Source organism: Dipodomys ordii, unplaced genomic scaffold, assembly GCF_000151885.1.
Source record: "Dipodomys ordii isolate 6190 unplaced genomic scaffold, Dord_2.0 Scaffold48, whole genome shotgun sequence".
NCBI lineage: Eukaryota > Metazoa > Chordata > Mammalia > Rodentia > Heteromyidae > Dipodomys > Dipodomys ordii.
This window is the reverse complement of record NW_012267264.1, coordinates 815538-835151: the sequence shown is the minus strand read 5'-3', so window position 1 is coordinate 835151 and position 19614 is coordinate 815538. Positions and strand designations below refer to the sequence as shown.

The window sequence follows — 19614 nt, the reverse complement described above, 5'->3', positions numbered from 1 at the left end:
GGACTTCAAGCAGCTGTGGGGAGGGGGGAGGTCAGAAGTGTCTGTGGACCAGGGGCTCTGACCTCCTCTTCCCTCCACTGAATCAGCTGGTCTGATGCAAAAGGGTCTTGGAAGGGATTTCTCATAGGGGCTTGATGTCAAGGGTCTCTGCTGGGTCCTGTGCAGGCAGGAGGCTGGCTGGCAGGGCTGGTACCAGGCTGTGTCAGCTGAGACAGAAAGGCCTTATTGTTGGTGCTAGCGAGGGCTGCTGTGTCTCAACATAGGGGTGATTGGTTGCAATGTCAGGGGACAGAGGGAACCTGGCTGGGTAAGGGCCTAGAGCTTGCTGGAAAGGGTGTGAACCTGCAGCTTCGAGGGCTTTGGATGAGCCACTCTTCTGTGCTCTGGCTGGCTGCATGTCCTCACTGTTGTATCTAACTTTCTATTGTCTCTCAAGGTCTCTGCCCTGACTGGGAGGCCTGGGACCCAAACCAGCCTGTGCAGAACGCCCGGGAGGCCATGCAACAAGCAGATGACTGGCTCGGGGTGCCCCAGGTACACTGCATGAGGCACAGGACAGGAAGGGCAGGTTGGAAGGGGGTCTCTTAATGAGCCTGGCCAAGCTGCCAGTGGGACTGGGGCTGCTGAGGAGAGGGCACCCTGTGAGTATCATTTCTCTCTGTGACAGGTGATTGCCCCTGAGGAGATCGTGGATCCCAATGTGGATGAGCATTCGGTGATGACCTACCTGTCCCAGTTCCCCAAAGCCAAGCTCAAACCTGGTGCCCCTGTTCGCTCCAAGCAGCTGAATCCCAAGAAAGCCATCGCCTATGGGCCTGGTATGTGTGGTGCCCTGACGTCTTCTTGGGGTAGTGTGGCAGGTGTGGGATCCTGTGAGTAATCTAGGCTCTGCTTCTGCCCCTAGGCATCGAACCCCAGGGTAACACCGTGCTTCAGCCTGCCCACTTCACTGTGCAAACAGTGGATGCTGGGGTGGGTGAGGTGCTGGTCTACATTGAGGACCCTGAGGGCCACACCGAGGAGGTATGGAGAGGTCCCTGAGGATAAAAGGATCTGTGTAGAAGTGGCCCTGCCAGAGGGCCTGGCGGGTCCAGGGCTTTGTTCTACAGTCACTGTGGCTTCCAATCTTTTTCTTTCCCAATAGGCAAAGGTGGTCCCTAACAATGACAAGGACCGCACATATGCCGTCTCCTATGTGCCCAAGGTTGCTGGGTTACACAAGGTATCTCCCTATAGCCCCTCCTGTTCTCCCTGCCCAGCCCACACCTCGCCCCTGCCAACCATCCACCTCTCACCTTCCCTGGCTCAGAACTGCTTTCCCTTAGAAGCTAACCTTTGACCCCTACCCCCAGGTGACCGTGCTCTTCGCTGGACAGAATATTGAGCGTAGCCCCTTTGAAGTGAATGTGGGCATGGCCCTGGGAGATGCCAACAAGGTATCAGCTCGTGGGCCTGGCTTGGAACCAGTGGGAAATGTGGCCAATAAACCCACCTACTTTGATATCTACACTGCAGGTAAGGTGGGCCCCAGGGCGTGTGAGGGAGGCAGCCCCCCACAGTGAGGGGAGGGGAGGGTGGGCGTGGAGGTATGGAGAGGGTTGTGGCAGAGGTCCCAGGTAGAGGCTGGGTTATCTCAGGATGAGGGAATTCCATTGTGTGTCCAGAGTGGGTACTGCACAGCCTTTGTCCATTGCAGGGGCTGGCACTGGTGATGTTGCTGTGGTGATTGTGGACCCGCAGGGCCGGCAGGACACAGTGGAGGTAGCCCTGGAGGACAAGGGCGACAGCACATTCCGCTGCACATACAGGCCTGTGATGGAGGGACCACACACGGTTCATGTGGCCTTTGCTGGTGCCCCCATCACCCGCAGTCCTTTCCCTGTCCATGTGGCTGAAGGTAAGGGCCATTCACCTTACCAATGCCAAACAGACACTTGCCACCAAATTCTACATCTGAAGGTTGATGGGAAACATAGCAGTCCACAGCTAGGGGCGACCTGCGAAGGGCTTGAGATAGGTGAAAGTTGGGCAGATTCAAGGGTCCCACCACACACACGCTGGAGGAGGCTGGAGTGGTTAAGAGGAGGGTCAGGCAATCAGAAGGGGAACCACATGGAATGGTTGAGAGGGAAATGGTAGTGTCACACTGGTGAGGAGAGCCCAGCCTGCTTGTCAGGCCCTCAGTTGGTGACCTCCTCCCCCACTGGTTCTCTTCCTGCTCTCAGTGCCCCTGCCACCACCCACTCCCTCCGTGCCCATCATCCACCAAGCCAAGAGAGTGGCGCCACGTTAGTACTCACCGGTGGAGGTGGGGCCAGGCATGGCCAGAGCTGACTGGCCTCACCTGTTCTGTGTAGCATGGCCCATGCGGTATGGGTGTGCTCCGCTCCATGCCACTCTGTGACAGGCCAGCGTCGTATGCTATTGCCTGTATTCTCTGGCAGCTCTGGTCTCCTTGCTGCTTGCCTGGTGATTTCTATGATACCATTTAGGTTCTATGTTACTGCCCGTGTTCCATGGCAGGCCTAGATAAACGTCATTGCCTGTTTCGTGGTGCCTTGTGGGTTTCATGCGATTTTACGTGTCCTATAGCAGACTGAGACGCCCACTCTGCCTGCAACCCATGGCAGAATGGTTTCTGTGCATTGCCTGTGCTCAGTGTCAGGCTTCATGTGACGTGGAACAGCTGTTCCATGGGGTTGCTGGATGTCCTGTGGCATGACTGAGTTTCTGGAGTTGTTTTGGTGGCTCTGAGAAGGCCCAGTTGAATGTAGGTGGATGGCCTTAGGTAAAAGGTCCTCGCCTGTCTGTCTTAGTCCACTCAGCCCAGGCTCTGCCAGGCCTTCATCCCAAGTAGTGTCGGCAGGAAGAGTTTCCTGTAACCTCCTGACCTGGGGTCTTCAGCCAGCGACTTGTTCAGTTTGGTCCCCCAGCACAGGAGGGGACACAAGGAGCACAGAGGATTGCATGAGGCCCGGGCCTGGGCCTGTGAGAGGTCAGGACTGCACAGTGAGGAGAATGTGGATGAGGAGTGGAGACTTTAGGTTCCTTCAGCATCCCTAACTTCCTCTCTCTTCTTCCCAGCCTGTAACCCCAATGCCTGCCGTGCCTCTGGGCGAGGCCTGCAGCCTAAAGGTGTACGGGTGAAAGAGGTGGCTGACTTTAAGGTGTTCACCAAGGGTGCCGGCAGTGGGGACCTCAAGGTCACAGTCAAGGGGCCAAGTGAGTGCCAGCGCCCAGGGCTGGGGGGACTGCGCAGTGGTTCTGACAACCTGAGGGCAAAGAAAAACAGCATCCTCTCCTCAGAGCTCCAAAGAGATGCAGTGACCAGAGGCATCATGGATCTCAGACCATCTCTCTGCCTCAGTGTTCCAGGCTATACACTAAGACTTGCTGTCTCTGCCCCGTGTCCTGCATTGGCATGCTGTGTGGTCCCCACCCCAAGCTTCAGCTCTGCCCACTAGTAGCACTGCCCTCAGGTTGGTCTGGGTCCTAGAGGGTCCTCCAGGGGATGTTGATCTGTACCCCTCAATCTCCTCAGAGGGCACAGAGGAGCCGGTGAAGGTCCGGGAAGCTGGAGATGGTGTGTTTGAGTGTGAATATTACCCTGTGGTGCCTGGGAAATATGTGGTAACCATCATGTGGGGTGGCTATGCCATCCCCCGAAGGTAAGCACCATGCCCCCCTTCCCCCCCCTGCATGATCTTTCTGTCTGAGCCATGTCTGGGTGAGCGGAAGGGAGGTGGCTGCATGGGGTTGGAGGAAGAGAGGAAGGTATCTATGGAAGGGGCGCTTTCTGACTCTGATGCCACCTTTCTCTTTGCTTCAGCCCCTTTGAAGTCCAGGTGAGCCCAGAGGCAGGAGCCCAGAAAGTACGGGCCTGGGGCCCTGGTTTAGAGACTGGCCAGGTGGGCAAGTCAGCTGACTTTGTGGTGGAGGCCATTGGCACAGAAGTGGGGACTCTGGGTAAGTGGCTCTGACATGATGGAGGGATCCTGGAAAGTAGCTGGGGGCAGAGGATGCCAGTGCTAAGGGACATGTGGATGAGCAGGGAGAGTGACTATGTGGGGTGGGAGCTGGGGAAAAGATGAGGCCCTGCCTGAGAATCCAAGCTGCCTCTGCGCCCCCTGAGCCTCTTCTCCCCACTGCCTCAGGCTTCTCCATTGAGGGGCCATCACAGGCCAAGATTGAGTGTGATGACAAGGGTGATGGCTCCTGTGATGTGCGATACTGGCCCACGGAGCCTGGGGAATACGCTGTGCATGTCATCTGTGACGACGAGGACATCCGTGACTCACCCTTCATCGCTCACATTCAGCCTGCCCCGCCAGATTGCTTCCCAGACAAGGTATGGTCCCAGTTTGTGCATATTGGCTGGGCTGGGTGGGGTGGGGTCTGCTGGGCCTCTTTCTGGCTCCCAGCTTAGCCCTCTTCTCTGGACCTGTACAGGTGAAGGCCTTTGGGCCTGGGTTGGAACCCACTGGCTGCATTGTGGAAAGGCCTGCTGAGTTCACCATTGATGCCCGGGCTGCAGGCAAGGGAGACCTGAAACTCTATGCCCAGGTGAGGTGCTGCCAGTCTCCCCTGCCCCTCTGTTCCCCAGGCAGAGGCCTCCAGAAGGGAGATGATAATATCACAGAAAGAAAAGAGGACTGTTGGCTTACTAACAATAACCAAAACCTATTTTTGTACTAATAATTTGAAGTTGAAAGGTGATTTTGCCAAAGAGGACATTCATTTCCAGTCAGTTTCTAGGGATCCATGGACTCCCTAGATATTAATGACCATATCATTATTCAACTTTAGGAACATTGGCTTAGCCCAGCTTCTCCCTGACCAGGCACATGACACTAGGCTAAAGGGTCCTGATGTCAGCATGTGGCGGGGGGGGGGCCGGGGGAACGCCAAAGGAGTTGCGGGGGATCTGGTGGGAAAGGAATGGTGCCCGCTGCCAGAGGCCAGCAGAGGGCGCCGTGAGATACTCTGAGGCCACTGCAGCCCTCTAAACTGTTCTGGTGATGCCACAGGATGCGGATGGCTGCCCCATCGACATCAAGGTGATCCCCAATGGCGATGGCACTTTCCGCTGCTCCTACGTGCCCACCAAACCCATTAAGCACACCATCATCATCTCCTGGGGAGGTGTCAACGTACCCAAGAGCCCCTTCAGGGTGAGTCTTCCACACTTGACCTGTGCCCACTGCCAGGAGTCTCGGGGAGGCAGGACCCCAGGTAGCAGGTGTTGGCCATCCCTGGGCCCATTGCCACCCTTGCCCACCTTCCCGAGAGGCTGAGGCTGGGCTGAGTGGTATAGGGAGGGGAATGGGACTTGAGGGAAGCCTGCCATACTGAGCATCAACCCCTGCCCCCCAGGTGAATGTGGGAGAAGGTAGTCACCCGGAGCGGGTGAAGGTATATGGTCCTGGTGTGGAGAAGACAGGTCTCAAGGCCAATGAGCCCACCTATTTCACAGTTGACTGCAGCGAGGCAGGGCAAGGTATGTATCTGTCCACGGGGTAGATTCTGGCGGGAGGGCTTGGACTCCACTCAAGGCTGTTTCTTGGGACATGGCTCAGAACTGTCGGGGGCGGGGGGAGGGGGCAGGGTACCACTCAGAGCCTCTGTCTGCCTTCTATCAGGTGATGTGAGCATTGGCATCAAGTGTGCCCCAGGCGTGGTGGGCCCTGCAGAGGCTGACATTGACTTCGACATTATCAAGAATGACAACGACACCTTCACAGTCAAGTACACACCTCCAGGGGCCGGCCACTATACTATCATGGTGCTCTTTGCTAATCAGGTATCCCAGCCCTCCGCTATTGGTACTCATGGGCCTATACAGGAGGTATTAGTGGCTTCAGGAACAAGATGGATACTGATGGACCCCTTCCTATGCATGGGTGCTGTTCCACAGATGACGCAAAAGGGACTCTCTCAGAGGATTCCCCTTGTCCATACTGGGACCTTGGGCATCCCAACTAGCATGTAGCCCAGCACACAGGTGTGGCCCCCTAGGTAATGCCATGACCAATCCTTTTCTACATCAGGAGATCCCTGCCAGCCCCTTCCACATCAAGGTAGACCCGTCTCATGATGCCAGCAAGGTGAAGGCTGAGGGCCCTGGGCTGAACCGTACAGGTAGGGTTCTGAGAACCAGCATGATATGGGGGTTGGGCTTAGGTGGCCTCCAAGCCCTCACCACCATCTCTGGGTGGCCTCCTAGGTGTGGAAGTCGGGAAGCCCACTCATTTCACCGTGCTGACCAAGGGGGCTGGCAAGGCCAAGTTGGATGTGCACTTTGCCGGGGCAGCCAAAGGTGAGGCTGTGCGAGACTTTGAAATCATCGACAACCATGACTACTCCTACACTGTCAAGTACACTGCTGTCCAACAGGTGTGTCCTACTCTTGTATGCCCTCTTGTATTCTGCTGACCCCTGAGCTAAGCATCCCTCATCCAGTCTCAAAGGTCCAGCTTTTGATCCTTGCCTTTTTCCTGCCTTATTTTTCTTGCCATGGATTGAGAGTGGGTAGGGTGGGGAAAGAGCACATGCAAACCAGTCCTAGGGCTTGAATTCAGGGCCTGGGCACTTGTTCCTGAACTATTTTGCTTAAAGCTAGTGTTCTACCATTTGAGCCACATCTCCACTTAAGAGTCTCATAGACTTTCTTGCCCTGACTGTCTTTGGACCTCGATCGTCTGATCTCAGCCTCCTGAGTAGCTAGGATTATAGGTGTAAGCCACCAGCACCAAGCTTGTTGTGGATTTCTAAGCCTCAAGAGTCCATATTAGGGCTGGGAATGTGGGTAGAGTGCTTGCCTAGCATACATGAAGCCCTGGGTTCGATTCCTCAGCACCACATACCCAGAAAAAGCAAGAAGTGGTGCTGTGGCTCAAGTGGTAGAGTGCTAGCCTTGAGGAAGAAATTGACAGGGACTGTGCTCAGGCCCTGAGTGCATGCCCCGGGACTGGAAAAAAAAAAAAAGAGTCCACATTAGATACAATGCCAGAATGTATCTAAACCATCCTGCTCTGGCTTTCTGTTGTACCCTATAGGGTAACATGGCAGTGACAGTGACTTACGGTGGAGACCCTGTTCCCAAAAGCCCCTTTGTGGTAAATGTGGCACCCCCACTGGACCTCAGCAAAGTCAAAGTCCAAGGCCTCAACAGCAGTAAGTAGGGTGAAAGCCAGTCCTAGAGGGTGAGGTGTGCGGGGTGGGAGGCTAGAGCGTCTGCCCATCCTGTCCCTTGCCCTCCACACAGAGGTGGCTGTGGGGCAGGAACAGGCATTCTCCGTGAACACACGAGGGGCTGGTGGCCAGGGACAGCTGGATGTACGAATGACCTCACCTTCTCGACGGCCAATCCCCTGCAAGCTGGAGCCAGGGGGTGGAGCTGAAGCCCAGGCTGTGCGCTACATGCCCCCTGAGGAGGGGCCCTACAAGGTGGATATCACCTATGATGGCCATCCAGTACCTGGCAGCCCCTTTGCTGTGGAAGGTGTTTTGCCTCCTGACCCCTCTAAGGTGAGCAGAAAAGGACTGGTGAGAGCCAGGAGTCAGGGGCTGGTGTGGAAGATGGATAAATCATGGACAGAGGACAGAAGATTTAGGTGTATGGAGTGGTCACAGCCAAGGACCTAGGTCAAGGACCATCCCCCACCTTAGGATCTGCCTTGGACATAATCAGTTGTCTCCAAGTCTGGCTTAGATATCAGTCCTGAGCTTACATCCCAGGTCCACTCACTAGGACAGATTATTCCCTCTGTCCATCTCAGTGTCTTCAACTAAAGTTGTCAATTCTTATTTGTTTATTTATGTAGGACTAGGGTTTGGACTCAGGACCTTGTGCTTGCTAGGCAGGCACGTGAGCCACACCTCCAGCTAGAATTTATAATTCTACTCTCCTGCTCAAGGCTATCGTTCTACCACTTTGAACCACAGCTCCACTTCTGGCTTTGGTAGTTGATTGGAGATTAGAGTCTCATGGACTTTCCTGCCCAGGCTGGCTTTGTACCACAATCCTCAGATCTCAGCTTCCTGAGTAGCTAGGATTACAGGCGTGAGCCACCAGTACCTGGCTTAGAATTGTAAATTCTTAAGTCTCAGTAGTTGCTACAGCTGGATGCTTAGCTAGTTGAGAAGCCATAGAAGTGGGCAGTTGGGAGACCAGGTACAGGGAATTCACACTCTTGTCTCTCCCCCGCTAGGTCTGTGCTTATGGCCCTGGTCTCAAGGGAGGACTTGTAGGCACCCCAGCACCCTTTTCCATCGACACCAAAGGGGCTGGCACAGGAGGCCTGGGGTTAACCGTGGAGGGCCCCTGCGAGGCCAAAATCGAGTGCCAGGACAATGGCGATGGCTCCTGTGCTGTCAGCTACCTGCCCACAGAGCCGGGCGAGTACACCATCAACATCCTGTTTGCGGAAGCCCACATCCCTGGCTCACCCTTCAAGGCTACCATCAAGCCTGTGTTCGACCCAAGCAAGGTGCGGGCCAGTGGGCCAGGCCTAGAACGGGGCAAGGCTGGGGAGGCAGCCACGTTCACTGTGGACTGCTCCGAAGCGGGTGAGGCAGAGCTGACCATTGAGATCCTATCCGACGCCGGTGTCAAGGCCGAGGTGCTGATCCACAACAACGCCGATGGCACCTACCACATCACCTATAGCCCCGCCTTCCCCGGCACCTACACCATCACCATCAAATATGGCGGCCACCCCATACCCAAATTCCCCACCCGTGTTCATGTGCAGCCAGCTGTCGATACCAGTGGGGTCAAGGTCTCAGGACCTGGTGTGGAGCCACATGGTAAGAGGGGAGGAGGAAGAGGAGGAAGTGGTCATGATGTAGGTCAAGGAGCCATAGCCGGGGGGGGGGGGGGAAGGGAAGCAAGGATGGGGGTTGAGTGAAGGGTTGGTTTGGGGGAGAGTAATCTGGAGATAAGAATCTCATGGACCTTTCCACCCAGCCTGGCTTTGAATGGCAGTCCTCAAATCTGATGATTGCAGGCCTGAGCCACTGGTACTGGGCCAGTCCTGAGTCTTTAGTGGCCGAGACATCCCCCAAGATAGAGCAAAGGGGTCTAATAGCATCTGCAGATTGACCTCCGTTCTTGTGACAATATGGCATCTTGGGCATTTTCCCAATGAGATCCTTTCACTCATCTGCTTAAGAGTTCCCTGACTCAAGAAAGCTACTAGGGAGCAGAGGGGAAGCTTTAGGGTAGAGAGCGACTAGAGTCCAGAGATAGAGTGGCATTTGGCATTTGTGAGCTCCCTGCAGAGAGGCCAGTCTCTGGACGGGGGATGGAGCTGCCCCTGAGGGCCCATAGCCTTGATGAAAGGACAGACTGACGTGGGCAGAGGATTTCACCAGAAGGGGAGGGGAGCCAACAAGAGGCTGTGGGAACAGGCAAAAGCTCACCAGGTAGCAGCAAGGTAGCTGCAACAGCTGTGGTGTGGGGGGAAGGCGTGGTGAAGGCTGACACCCTGCTGAACACTCCTCCCAAATCCAGGTGTCCTGCGGGAGGTGACCACTGAGTTCACCGTGGACGCAAGGTCCCTCACAGCCACCGGTGGCAACCACGTGACAGCTCGTGTGCTCAACCCCTCGGGAGCTAAGACAGACACGTATGTGACAGACAACGGGGATGGCACCTACCGCGTGCAGTACACAGCCTATGAAGAGGGTGAGGTCACACAGGTCACACAAGTGTACGTGGACGGGGGTAGTGAGGCTGATACGTTCCTTGACTGATGGCAGCCTTCTTCTAGGTGTGCATTTGGTGGAGGTGCTGTATGATGAGGTAGCTGTGCCCAAGAGCCCCTTCCGAGTGGGCGTGACTGAGGGCTGTGATCCCAGCCGAGTCCGGGCCTTTGGGCCAGGCCTGGAGGGCGGCTTGGTCAACAAGGCCAACCGCTTCACTGTGGAAACCAGGTAGCCTAGGCCTTGCCTAACCTTGACCTGGGGCTGTGGCCATTTTGACCTCCCCTCCTTGCCCTTTCTATTAGTCCTGTTTGTGCCTCACCTACTCTATTCTTTCCCAGAGACCAGACCTCTCTCAGTATCCCCAGATCCTCACTCCTCCTCAGATGCCCGCATCCCCCCCGCCCCTGGCAGCCTGCCCTCTATTTCCTTCCTATCCCCCAACTTCCTCCATCACCATTCACTGATCCTCGCTGGACTGACAGGAGTGTTGTCTTACAGGGGAGCTGGCACTGGGGGCTTAGGCCTGGCCATTGAGGGCCCCTCGGAAGCCAAGATGTCCTGCAAGGACAACAAGGATGGCAGTTGCACTGTGGAGTACATCCCTTTCACCCCTGGCGACTATGACGTCAACATTACCTTTGGAGGGCGCCCCATCCCAGGTGCGCAGGGGAGGTGGGGCTCAAGGAAGGCAAGGGAGCTTTGTAGGATGCAGGTTCCGTGGGGGCCACTGAGGGTGTGGAGATTCACAGAGCAGACATGGAGAGCAAGTGGGAGCAGGAGCCCAGACAGCAGAAAGAGGTCTAGCGGCTGATTCCTGGCCCAAAGGCAGGACTGTGGGTCTTGTGGATGTGACAGGATTTCAAAGACCCTTGTCTAGAGTACCAGACCTTGGTCATGCAGAGCTGCTGACTAGGTTCTGTCACTCAAGATAATCTAGGCTGCCACTGCCGCTGGCCCGCTGGCTGCTCTCAGCTTGTGCCCATTCTGCAGCGTTCTCCTGCACCTATGCTCAAGCCACTGGGTACATCAAGTCTACGGTTCTAGAAGTTGGGTCCGGTGAAACTGGACATTTTCCCCTTCTCTAATTTGATGCCTTTTCCTTCTTTCATTCTTCCTTCCTTCCTTCCTTCCTTTTCTTTCCTTTCTTTCTTTCTCTCTCTTCCTTTCTTCCTTTTATTTTTTTTTGGGGGGTCTGGTCTTGGGCCTAAACTCTGGGCCTGGGCGCTGTCCCTCAGCTCTTCAGCTCAAGGCTAGCGCTCTACCACTTGAGCCACAGCGCCACTTCTGGCTTTTTTCTTTTTGCTTATGTGGTGCTGAGGAATCGAACCCAGGGCCTCATGCATGCGAGGCAAGCGCTCTACCGCTGGCCACCTTCCCAGCCCTCTCTTACTTTTTTAAATTCTTATTTTTTTATGTTGGGCTTGAACTCAGGGCTTCAAACTCTCCCTGAGCTATTTTGCTCAAGGCTGTCACTCTACCAGTTGAGCCACACCTTCACTTCCCAGGTCATGTCTTTTAAAGCATGGCTAAATATTTCTTGCCTACTCTGGAGAAGAGTGTTTGTTCCATTTATCCAAAGATGCCTTCCTCCTCCTTAGGAGGCCTTTCCTCAAGTACTCTTGAGCACTACACATATGTTGTATGTGGTGTGTGTGTGTGAGACTGCATGTCCACTGCACCTGTGATCTTGGCTGTGAAGGGGCTTCCTGGGATATGCTTGTCATCGAAGCGAACGATGATGCTGTAGTCTCCAGGTGCTGTGGGCAGGTAGGACACGGTGCAGGTACCATCTTTGTTGTCCTTGCAGGGTGGAGAGGAGAATCATCAGACAAAGCACTCCGGGGGCCTCCCTCTCCTGAGGCATCCATGCGGCACACCCTCACCAATGTGCCGGTTAGGCAGACGCTTCAGCAGACAGGGCTCCTCATTGCCCGAAGGGGCACGGATGCTGGCAGTCAGCTGGCTCAGGTCACTTTCGGTGATCTTCAGTGACACATCAGTGGAAGTGCCAACATTCAGCTGGGATGTTCTCATGGAGTCATCACCTGTGGGGAAGCTGGGCATCAGATGGCTGTGGTGTCAGATGGTGAGTTTAGACCCTGCTGGTCTTGAGACCAGAGGCCACCCCCAAGCAGAGGCTGAGGCCTGGGAGAGCAGAGCTACATTTTGCATCAGCTGTCAGCACCCTCTGGTAGACCTAACAACCTAATTTCTGAGGTTGCCTCCATCCTGTGTGGGCAGAGAACTTTGTCTATTCCATCCTGTGTGGCAGGAACTTTATCTATTCCTGAGTGTGAGAGAAATGAGACAAAAGACCAGACCATGCACTCCTTGTGCACTTCGTGGCTCTGTTCAAAGTGCTTAGCCTCTCTGGGATGGGCTTCTTCAGATATATTTTTTTTCTTTTTTTTGGGGTGGGGGCGGGGGTCCGGTTGTGGGACTTGAACTCTGGGCCTGGGCGCTGTCCCTCAGCTCTTCAGCTCAAGGCTAGCACTCTATCACTTGAGGCACAGCACCACTTCCCGCTTTTTTTTCCCGCTTATGTGGTGCTGAGGAATCAAACCCAGGGCCTCAGGCATGCAAGGCAAGCGCTCTACCACTGAGCCACCTTCCCAGCCCCAAAGTCAGTCACATCTTTTCTATAACTATCAACTGCGATGTTAAAAACACATTTTTGCCAGGCACTGTAGCAAATTCCTGAGCATAGTGTTGTGTTGGTCAGGTTTCCCTGTGGGCATCGTGTGGCAGGGAGGCTGCCTTCTCCTTCTCAGCTTTAGGGAGACCTTCCCAGGCAGGTGGGTAGAGGCTGACATTCTCATCCTCACAGGGAGTCCATTCCGGGTGCCAGTGAAGGATGTGGTGGATCCTGGGAAAGTAAAGTGTTCCGGACCAGGGCTGGGGGCTGGCGTCAGAGCACGGGTACCCCAGACCTTCACAGTGGACTGCAGTCAAGCTGGCCGGGCCCCCTTGCAGGTGGCGGTGCTGGGCCCCACAGGTATGGGATGTCTGGGGAGGGGAGGTGGGATAGGGTGCCAGAAGAGTCTGCTGACCCTGCTTCCCTTGCCCAGGTGTGCCTGAGCCTGTGGAGGTGCGTGATAATGGGGATGGCACCCACACTGTCAACTACACCCCTGCCACTGATGGACCCTACACAGTAGGTGTCAAGTACGCTGACCAGGAGGTGCCACGCAGGTGAGGACCAGCATGGACTCCCAGGCTGAACTTTGGAGTACTTCTCCTGGGGCCATACCTGCAGGGCCACTTGAGGGATTAGGGAGAGCCCCTCCCACTATATATGAGTCTCATCCTGTCTGGCTGCCCAATCTTGATCCTCCTGGAGGTGGCACAGGCCCAGAGGGATTGATTGACCTCAAAATTACCACCTAGGCCTTGTGGGCAGGGATGGGAGGGGGAAGCGGAGGAAAGCAAAGAAAGTAATGTACTTATTACCTGACTTACGAAACAGTAGCACCTCTGTACAACGCCTGAGTAATAACAATAAAATCATACTTTGTAAAGTATAACTGGAAATCAGATGAAGACTTAAAAAAAAATTAGCACCTAAGCAAAGTGCAGGAGGCATGAGAGCCTGCTGGACTTCTCAGGAAATACACATTCTCCCTGGGAATAGAGAACGAATGTTCAGACTAGGTCAGAAGGGTCCCTAGGGGACGTTACTCAAGACTGAGGATAGCCCAGCTCCTGGCCTTCCTCCCAGCCTCTCACAGTCATCTCTCCTACCCAACTTCCCAACCCCAAACCCCAACCAACGTCCCCTCCTTTCTGTCTCTCAAGCCCTTTCAAGATCAAAGTGCTTCCAGCCCATGATGCCAGCAAGGTACGGGCTAGTGGCCCTGGCCTCAATGCCTCTGGCATCCCTGCCAGCCTACCTGTGGAATTTACCATTGATGCTCGGGATGCTGGAGAAGGGCTTCTCACTGTCCAGATCCTGGTGAGTCCAGGGTCAACCCACCTCCAGGTCTGGCTCTGGACCCAGACAGGTCTTGACCTCTTTCCCCCTTCTAGGACCCTGAGGGTAAACCCAAGAAAGCCAATATCCGAGACAATGGGGATGGCACATACACTGTGTCCTACCTGCCAGACATGAGTGGCCGATACACCATCACGATCAAGTATGGCGGCGATGAGATCCCCTACTCACCCTTCCGCATCCACGCCCTGCCCACTGGGGATGCCAGCAAGTGCCTTGTTACAGGTGAGCACCCACTTGCATCCCTAGCCTTCTCACCATCCGATCCCTTCAAAGTGCATCTAGTTCCCTAGTCCAGTCCCCAAAGGACTGCTGGCTAGAGAGCCTGTTCCCATCTCCGCTACCCATCCATGCCCATCCTGAGCCACACATGGTCTAACCCTCTTCTCTACTTCCAGTGTCCATTGGAGGCCATGGCCTGGGTGAGTGTCATCTTCTCTTCTGCTGTGGGGCTAGGGGACTAAAGGGGTAATGGGGGGGACTGCACAGGGCTGGACAATCCTCCATAGCCCCTGACCTGCCTTTCCCATGTGCCAGGTGCCTGCCTGGGCCCCCGAATCCAAATCGGAGAGGAGACCGTGATAACGGTGGATGCCAAGGCAGCAGGGAAGGGGAAGGTGACCTGCACAGTGTCTACACCGGATGGGGCAGAGCTGGATGTGGACGTGGTTGAGAACCACGATGGCACCTTTGACATCTACTACACAGCACCTGAGCCGGGGAAATACGTCATCACCATCCGCTTTGGGGGCGAGCACATCCCCAACAGTCCCTTCCACGTGCTGGTAAGCTCCTGGCCGTGGGGGCGGGGAGGGGGTGGCAGATGGGTGGAGGTGAGCTCCATTCCTTGTAGTAGAAGCTAGGGTCCCCAGCTGTCCCCATGGAATCACCAATCAAGTCCCCATATCTGAGAGGTAGACTGTTCTGGAATCGAACCTTTGCTGGCCTTGCAGCCTCCTTAAATGGGAAATGAGCACAGCCCCACATATGACCTCAGCCCTCCCTAGAGGAACTTGCTGTGGTCCTCCCAGACGTCTGGCTACCCTCTTGGGCTCCTTCTCAGCAGACATGGCCCTGCAGAACAAGGGTAGATACCTGAGACATTCACCCCAGAGTTCAGGTCACTGGAACGCTCTCTGCTCTGAGTTCGGTCTGGTCCCCTGGACACACCATATCCTGTGCCCCATACCTTGCCTCCCCAGGCGTGTGACCCCCTGCCCCGTGTGGAGGAGCCTGCTGAAGTACTACAGCTGCGCCAGCCCTACGCCCCTCCCCGGCCTGGCACCTGCCCCCCACACTGGGTACTACCATCTCCAAAACGGGCTTCCTCTTCCTCCCTACCCTTGCATTTCTCCCTTCTATTCTGTTGCAGCCAAGGTTGGGTCATGGTTTGGGAGCTTCTTGGGGAGCAAGTGGGCCTTAGGCTGGGCAGAGAGCCATGAGCTGGGCACAGCACTCCTTCTCTTGAAGTTCACGCCCCTTTCTTACCTTTCAGGTTCTACTATTAACCATCTATTTCTTTTCTCACTCTCTCCAGCATCAGTCAGGAGGCAGGCTACACTTTTGGGCCTTGCCCAGCCAATGACTTTTCTCTCTCACCTGCCACAGGCCACTGAGGAACCCGTGGTTCCCTTGGAGCCTTTGGAGTCCATGCTGAGGCCCTTCAACCTGGTCATCCCCTTCACTGTACAGAAAGGGGAACTCACAGGTATTTCCCAGGCCCCTTGGCAGAAGGGCTCAGAGGGCAGGCCCACATCCTTATCTTAGAGATAGAAGCTAGAGTCCAGAGAGGGGAAGCAAAACTATCCCAGGTCACACAGCAAGTTGGGCAGAGCTAGAACTCAGCCTCAAGCTATCTGTTTTCTAATTCTTGGTTGGTCCTGCTGCTCCAGTCTGTGTCTTAGTGTCTAGCCTTTGGGGTGAAAGCAAAGTCACATACGGGGCCATCCCAGGGGCAACAAGAGCTGTGGTAGAAAAAAAATATCTAGGGTTCTGGTAACCATGTGTGCCCTGCAGGGGAGGTACGGATGCCCTCCGGGAAGACTGCCCGACCCAACATTACTGACAACAAGGATGGCACCATCACGGTGAGATATGCACCCACTGAGAAGGGCCTGCACCAGATGGGCATCAAGTATGACGGCAACCACATCCCTGGTGAGTTGGGGTCTGGCAGGGCTAGGGAGAGAGGACCAGCCACATGGGTCCCGCCTCCTTCTTTGAGCACCTGACGTGTTCTCATACATGGCAAATCTAATGTCCAGACCTCCACAAGCCAAGCGCCTATGGCAGAGATGCAGGACTCAGCAAAGAGGCTTCTGGAAGATGCTGGGGTCCAGGGCATTCCCAAGTAGCTCCTGTTCCGATGCTAACCCGGCTCCCGATCTTTCTCCCTGCAGGGAGCCCTCTGCAGTTCTATGTGGATGCCATCAATAGCCGTCACGTCAGTGCCTATGGGCCAGGCCTGAGCCATGGCATGGTCAATAAGCCAGCTACCTTTACCATCGTCACCAAGGATGCTGGGGAAGGTGAGGAGAGCTTCAGGCAGGGGGCAGGGTGGGTGCCTGGCTGGGAGGGCAGGACTTCTGATCTCAGACCTACCTCTACCTAAAGGGGGTCTGTCACTGGCTGTGGAGGGCCCATCCAAAGCAGAGATCACCTGCAAGGACAACAAAGATGGTACCTGCACCGTGTCCTACCTGCCCACAGCACCTGGAGACTACAGCATCATCGTTCGCTTCGATGACAAGCATATCCCAGGAAGCCCCTTCACAGCCAAGATCACAGGTGCAGTGGACATGCAGTCTCACACACACACACCACATACAACATATGTGTAGTGCTCAAGAGTACTTGAGGAAAGGCCTCCTAAGGAGGAGGAAGGCATCTTTGGATAAATGGAACAAACACTCTTCTCCAGAGTAGGCAAGAAATATTTAGCCATGCTTTAAAAGACATGACCTGGGAAGTGAAGGTGTGGCTCAACTGGTAGAGTACCAGCTACAAAAAAGCCAAGCAAGAGCATGAGGTCTTGACTTCAAGCCCCAGTACTGGAGCACACATGTGGGCGAGACTACACACACACACACACACACACACACACACACACACACACACACACACACACACACACACACACACACACACACACACACACACACACACACACACACACACACACACACACACACACACACACCTGATCTCATTTCACTTAGGAAGTTACTCTTGAGGGGCTGGGAAGGTGGCTCAGTGGTAGAGCACTTGCCTTGCACGCATGAGGCCCTGGGTTCGATTCCTCAGCACCACAAAAGCGGGAAAAAAAAGCGGGAAGTGGTGCTGTGCCTCAAGTGATAGAGTGCTAGCCTTGAGCTGAAGAGCTGAGGGACAGCGCCCAGGCCCAGAGTTCAAGTCCCACAACCGGACCCCCGCCCCCACCCCAAAAAAAAGAAAAAAAATATATCTGAAGAAGCCCATCCCAGAGAGGCTAAGCACTTTGAACAGAGCCACGAAGTGCACAAGGAGTGCATGGTCTGGTCTTTTGTCTCATTTCTCTCACACTCAGGAATAGATAAAGTTCCTGCCACACAGGATGGAATAGACAAAGTTCTCTGCCCACACAGGATGGAGGCAACCTCAGAAATTAGGTTGTTAGGTCTACCAGAGGGTGCTGACAGCTGATGCAAAATGTAGCTCTGCTCTCCCAGGCCTCAGCCTCTGCTTGGGGGTGGCCTCTGGTCTCAAGACCAGCAGGGTCTAAACTCACCATCTGACACCACAGCCATCTGATGCCCAGCTTCCCCACAGGTGATGACTCCATGAGAACATCCCAGCTGAATGTTGGCACTTCCACTGATGTGTCACTGAAGATCACCGAAAGTGACCTGAGCCAGCTGACTGCCAGCATCCGTGCCCCTTCGGGCAATGAGGAGCCCTGTCTGCTGAAGCGTCTGCCTAACCGGCACATTGGTGAGGGTGTGCCGCATGGATGCCTCAGGAGAGGGAGGCCCCCGGAGTGCTTTGTCTGATGATTCTCCTCTCCACAGGGATCTCCTTCACCCCCAAGGAGGTTGGGGAGCACGTGGTAAGCGTGCGCAAAAGTGGCAAGCACGTCACCAACAGCCCCTTCAAGATCTTGGTGGGGCCATCGGAGATCGGCGATGCCAGCAAGGTTCGAGTCTGGGGCAAAGGCCTTTCTGAAGGCCACACCTTCCAGGTGGCAGAGTTCATTGTGGACACTCGTAATGCAGGTACTTTAGAGATGCCCCGCTCCAGTTGTGACTCTGGGTATTCAGTCTGTCTTTCCTACCTAGCTCCCCTTCAGCCATACCTTTCTCCCTGGGCTTTCTGACCCCTGTTGAGATGAACAGTCTGGAGTCTACCTGGGGAAAAGTGAATAGCCCATTGGATCTCTTATTTTTTTTTTTTTTGGTCGGTCGTGGGGCTTGAACTCTGGACCTGGGCGCTGTCCCTCAGCTCTTCAGCTCAAAGCTAGCGTTCTACCACTTGAGCCACAGTGTCACTTCTGGCTTTTTCTGTTTATGTGGTGCTGAGGAATTGAACCCAGGGCCTCATGCATGCGAGGCAAGCGCTCTACCGCTGGCCACCTTCCCAGCCCTCTCTTACTTTTTTAAATTCTTATTTTTTTATGTTGGGCTTGAACTCAGGGCTTCAAACTCTCCCTGAGCTATTTTGCTCAAGGCTGTCACTCTCCCAGTTGAGCCATACCTCCGCTTCCAGCTTTTTGCTTGTTAATTGGAAATAAAAGTCTAACAGAATTTTTCTGCCCAAGCTGGCTTCAAACCACAATTCTTAGGTCTCAGCCTCCTGAGTAGGTAGGATTACACGTGTGAGCCATCATTGCCTGGCTTCTCTTACTTTTAAAAGAAACCTCAGCCATTCTGACGTTTTTTCTTCTCTTCACTCACTGCAACCCAAGAGGACCACCTTATTCTAGATCACCTCTCTGGTGGGCCTTGGGAACAATGCTTGGCCTACCCTCCACCTCCCACTGTAACCCTTCTCCTTCTGGGTGAAAACTGTAGTTTGGGGGCTTGGGGGCGGGGCAGATCAGTGACATGATTGTCACTAGGCTGAGGGAAATCTAACCCTTTCAGGTTATGGAGGCCTAGGGTTGAGTATTGAAGGCCCTAGCAAAGTGGACATCAACTGTGAGGACATGGAGGACGGCACATGCAAAGTCACCTACTGCCCCACTGAGCCGGGCACCTACATCATTAACATCAAGTTTGCTGACAAGCATGTGCCTGGTAAGGCTCTGGGCTGAGAATGGGTGCAGGGACAGGGCAGGGGCTAGGAGGCTTGATCTTCTGACCCAAACTTCCCTTTAATCCCTGCCCCCCAGGAAGCCCCTTCACCGTGAAGGTGACAGGTGAGGGCCGCATGAAGGAAAGCATCACCCGGCGTAGACAGGCACCTTCCATCGCCACCATCGGTAGCACCTGTGACCTCAACCTCAAGATCCCAGGTAGAGCCAGGAAGGGTGGGAAGAGCTAGATGATAGAGCGGGACTATGGGGATGCAGGCCCTGTGCTCTCAGGGCCTTTGTCCTGCTTGCTCACCCCCTCAATGTCTCCGCCCCTGTCTGCTGGCACCCACAGGAAACTGGTTCCAGATGGTGTCTGCCCAGGAGAGGCTGACACGCACCTTCACACGCAGCAGCCACACATACACCCGCACAGAGAGGACGGAGATCAGCAAGACTCGGGGTGGGGAGACCAAGCGTGAGGTGCGGGTGGAGGAGTCCACCCAGGTTGGTGGAGACCCCTTCCCTGCTGTTTTTGGGGACTTCCTGGGCCGGGAGCGCCTGGGTTCCTTCGGCAGCATCACTCGGCAGCAGGAAGGTAAGTAGAGAACACCGGGCTGGGCCTGTGTCCTCACAGGGGGGCTGGGGC

At 55.0% G+C, this 19614-nt stretch overlaps 1 protein-coding gene across 4 annotated transcripts in view; it reads left to right on the top strand.

Moving 5' to 3' along the window:
* Nucleotides 1-19614, top strand: part of Flnc (filamin C, gamma) — a 30975-nt gene that overhangs the window by 6661 nt on the left and 4700 nt on the right. The window contains exons 3-40 of one of the 4 annotated variants that reach the window (XM_013019933.1): nt 437-534; nt 668-818; nt 905-1023; nt 1145-1222; nt 1353-1515; nt 1697-1897; nt 3085-3222; nt 3542-3668; nt 3830-3966; nt 4155-4348; nt 4450-4563; nt 5028-5171; nt 5374-5497; nt 5640-5800; nt 6048-6138; nt 6224-6393; nt 7056-7173; nt 7265-7527; nt 8211-8808; nt 9515-9688; nt 9774-9936; nt 10207-10367; nt 12536-12703; nt 12777-12900; nt 13504-13660; nt 13735-13924; nt 14098-14121; nt 14237-14484; nt 14902-15000; nt 15308-15407; nt 15716-15856; nt 16099-16227; nt 16313-16486; nt 17507-17668; nt 17746-17949; nt 18817-18969; nt 19065-19187; nt 19321-19563. In XM_013019933.1, the coding sequence (XP_012875387.1) occupies nt 437-534; nt 668-818; nt 905-1023; nt 1145-1222; nt 1353-1515; nt 1697-1897; nt 3085-3222; nt 3542-3668; nt 3830-3966; nt 4155-4348; nt 4450-4563; nt 5028-5171; nt 5374-5497; nt 5640-5800; nt 6048-6138; nt 6224-6393; nt 7056-7173; nt 7265-7527; nt 8211-8808; nt 9515-9688; nt 9774-9936; nt 10207-10367; nt 12536-12703; nt 12777-12900; nt 13504-13660; nt 13735-13924; nt 14098-14121; nt 14237-14484; nt 14902-15000; nt 15308-15407; nt 15716-15856; nt 16099-16227; nt 16313-16486; nt 17507-17668; nt 17746-17949; nt 18817-18969; nt 19065-19187; nt 19321-19563 (6126 nt within the window). Of the gene's footprint in view, nt 1-436; nt 535-667; nt 819-904; nt 1024-1144; nt 1223-1352; nt 1516-1696; nt 1898-3084; nt 3223-3541; nt 3669-3829; nt 3967-4154; nt 4349-4449; nt 4564-5027; nt 5172-5373; nt 5498-5639; nt 5801-6047; nt 6139-6223; nt 6394-7055; nt 7174-7264; nt 7528-8210; nt 8809-9514; nt 9689-9773; nt 9937-10206; nt 10368-12535; nt 12704-12776; nt 12901-13503; nt 13661-13734; nt 13925-14097; nt 14122-14236; nt 14485-14901; nt 15001-15253; nt 15408-15715; nt 15857-16098; nt 16228-16312; nt 16487-17506; nt 17669-17745; nt 17950-18816; nt 18970-19064; nt 19188-19320; nt 19564-19614 lie in introns of all 4 variants that reach the window. The other 3 variants (XM_013019934.1, XM_013019936.1, XM_013019935.1) reach the window with 3 other exon arrangements.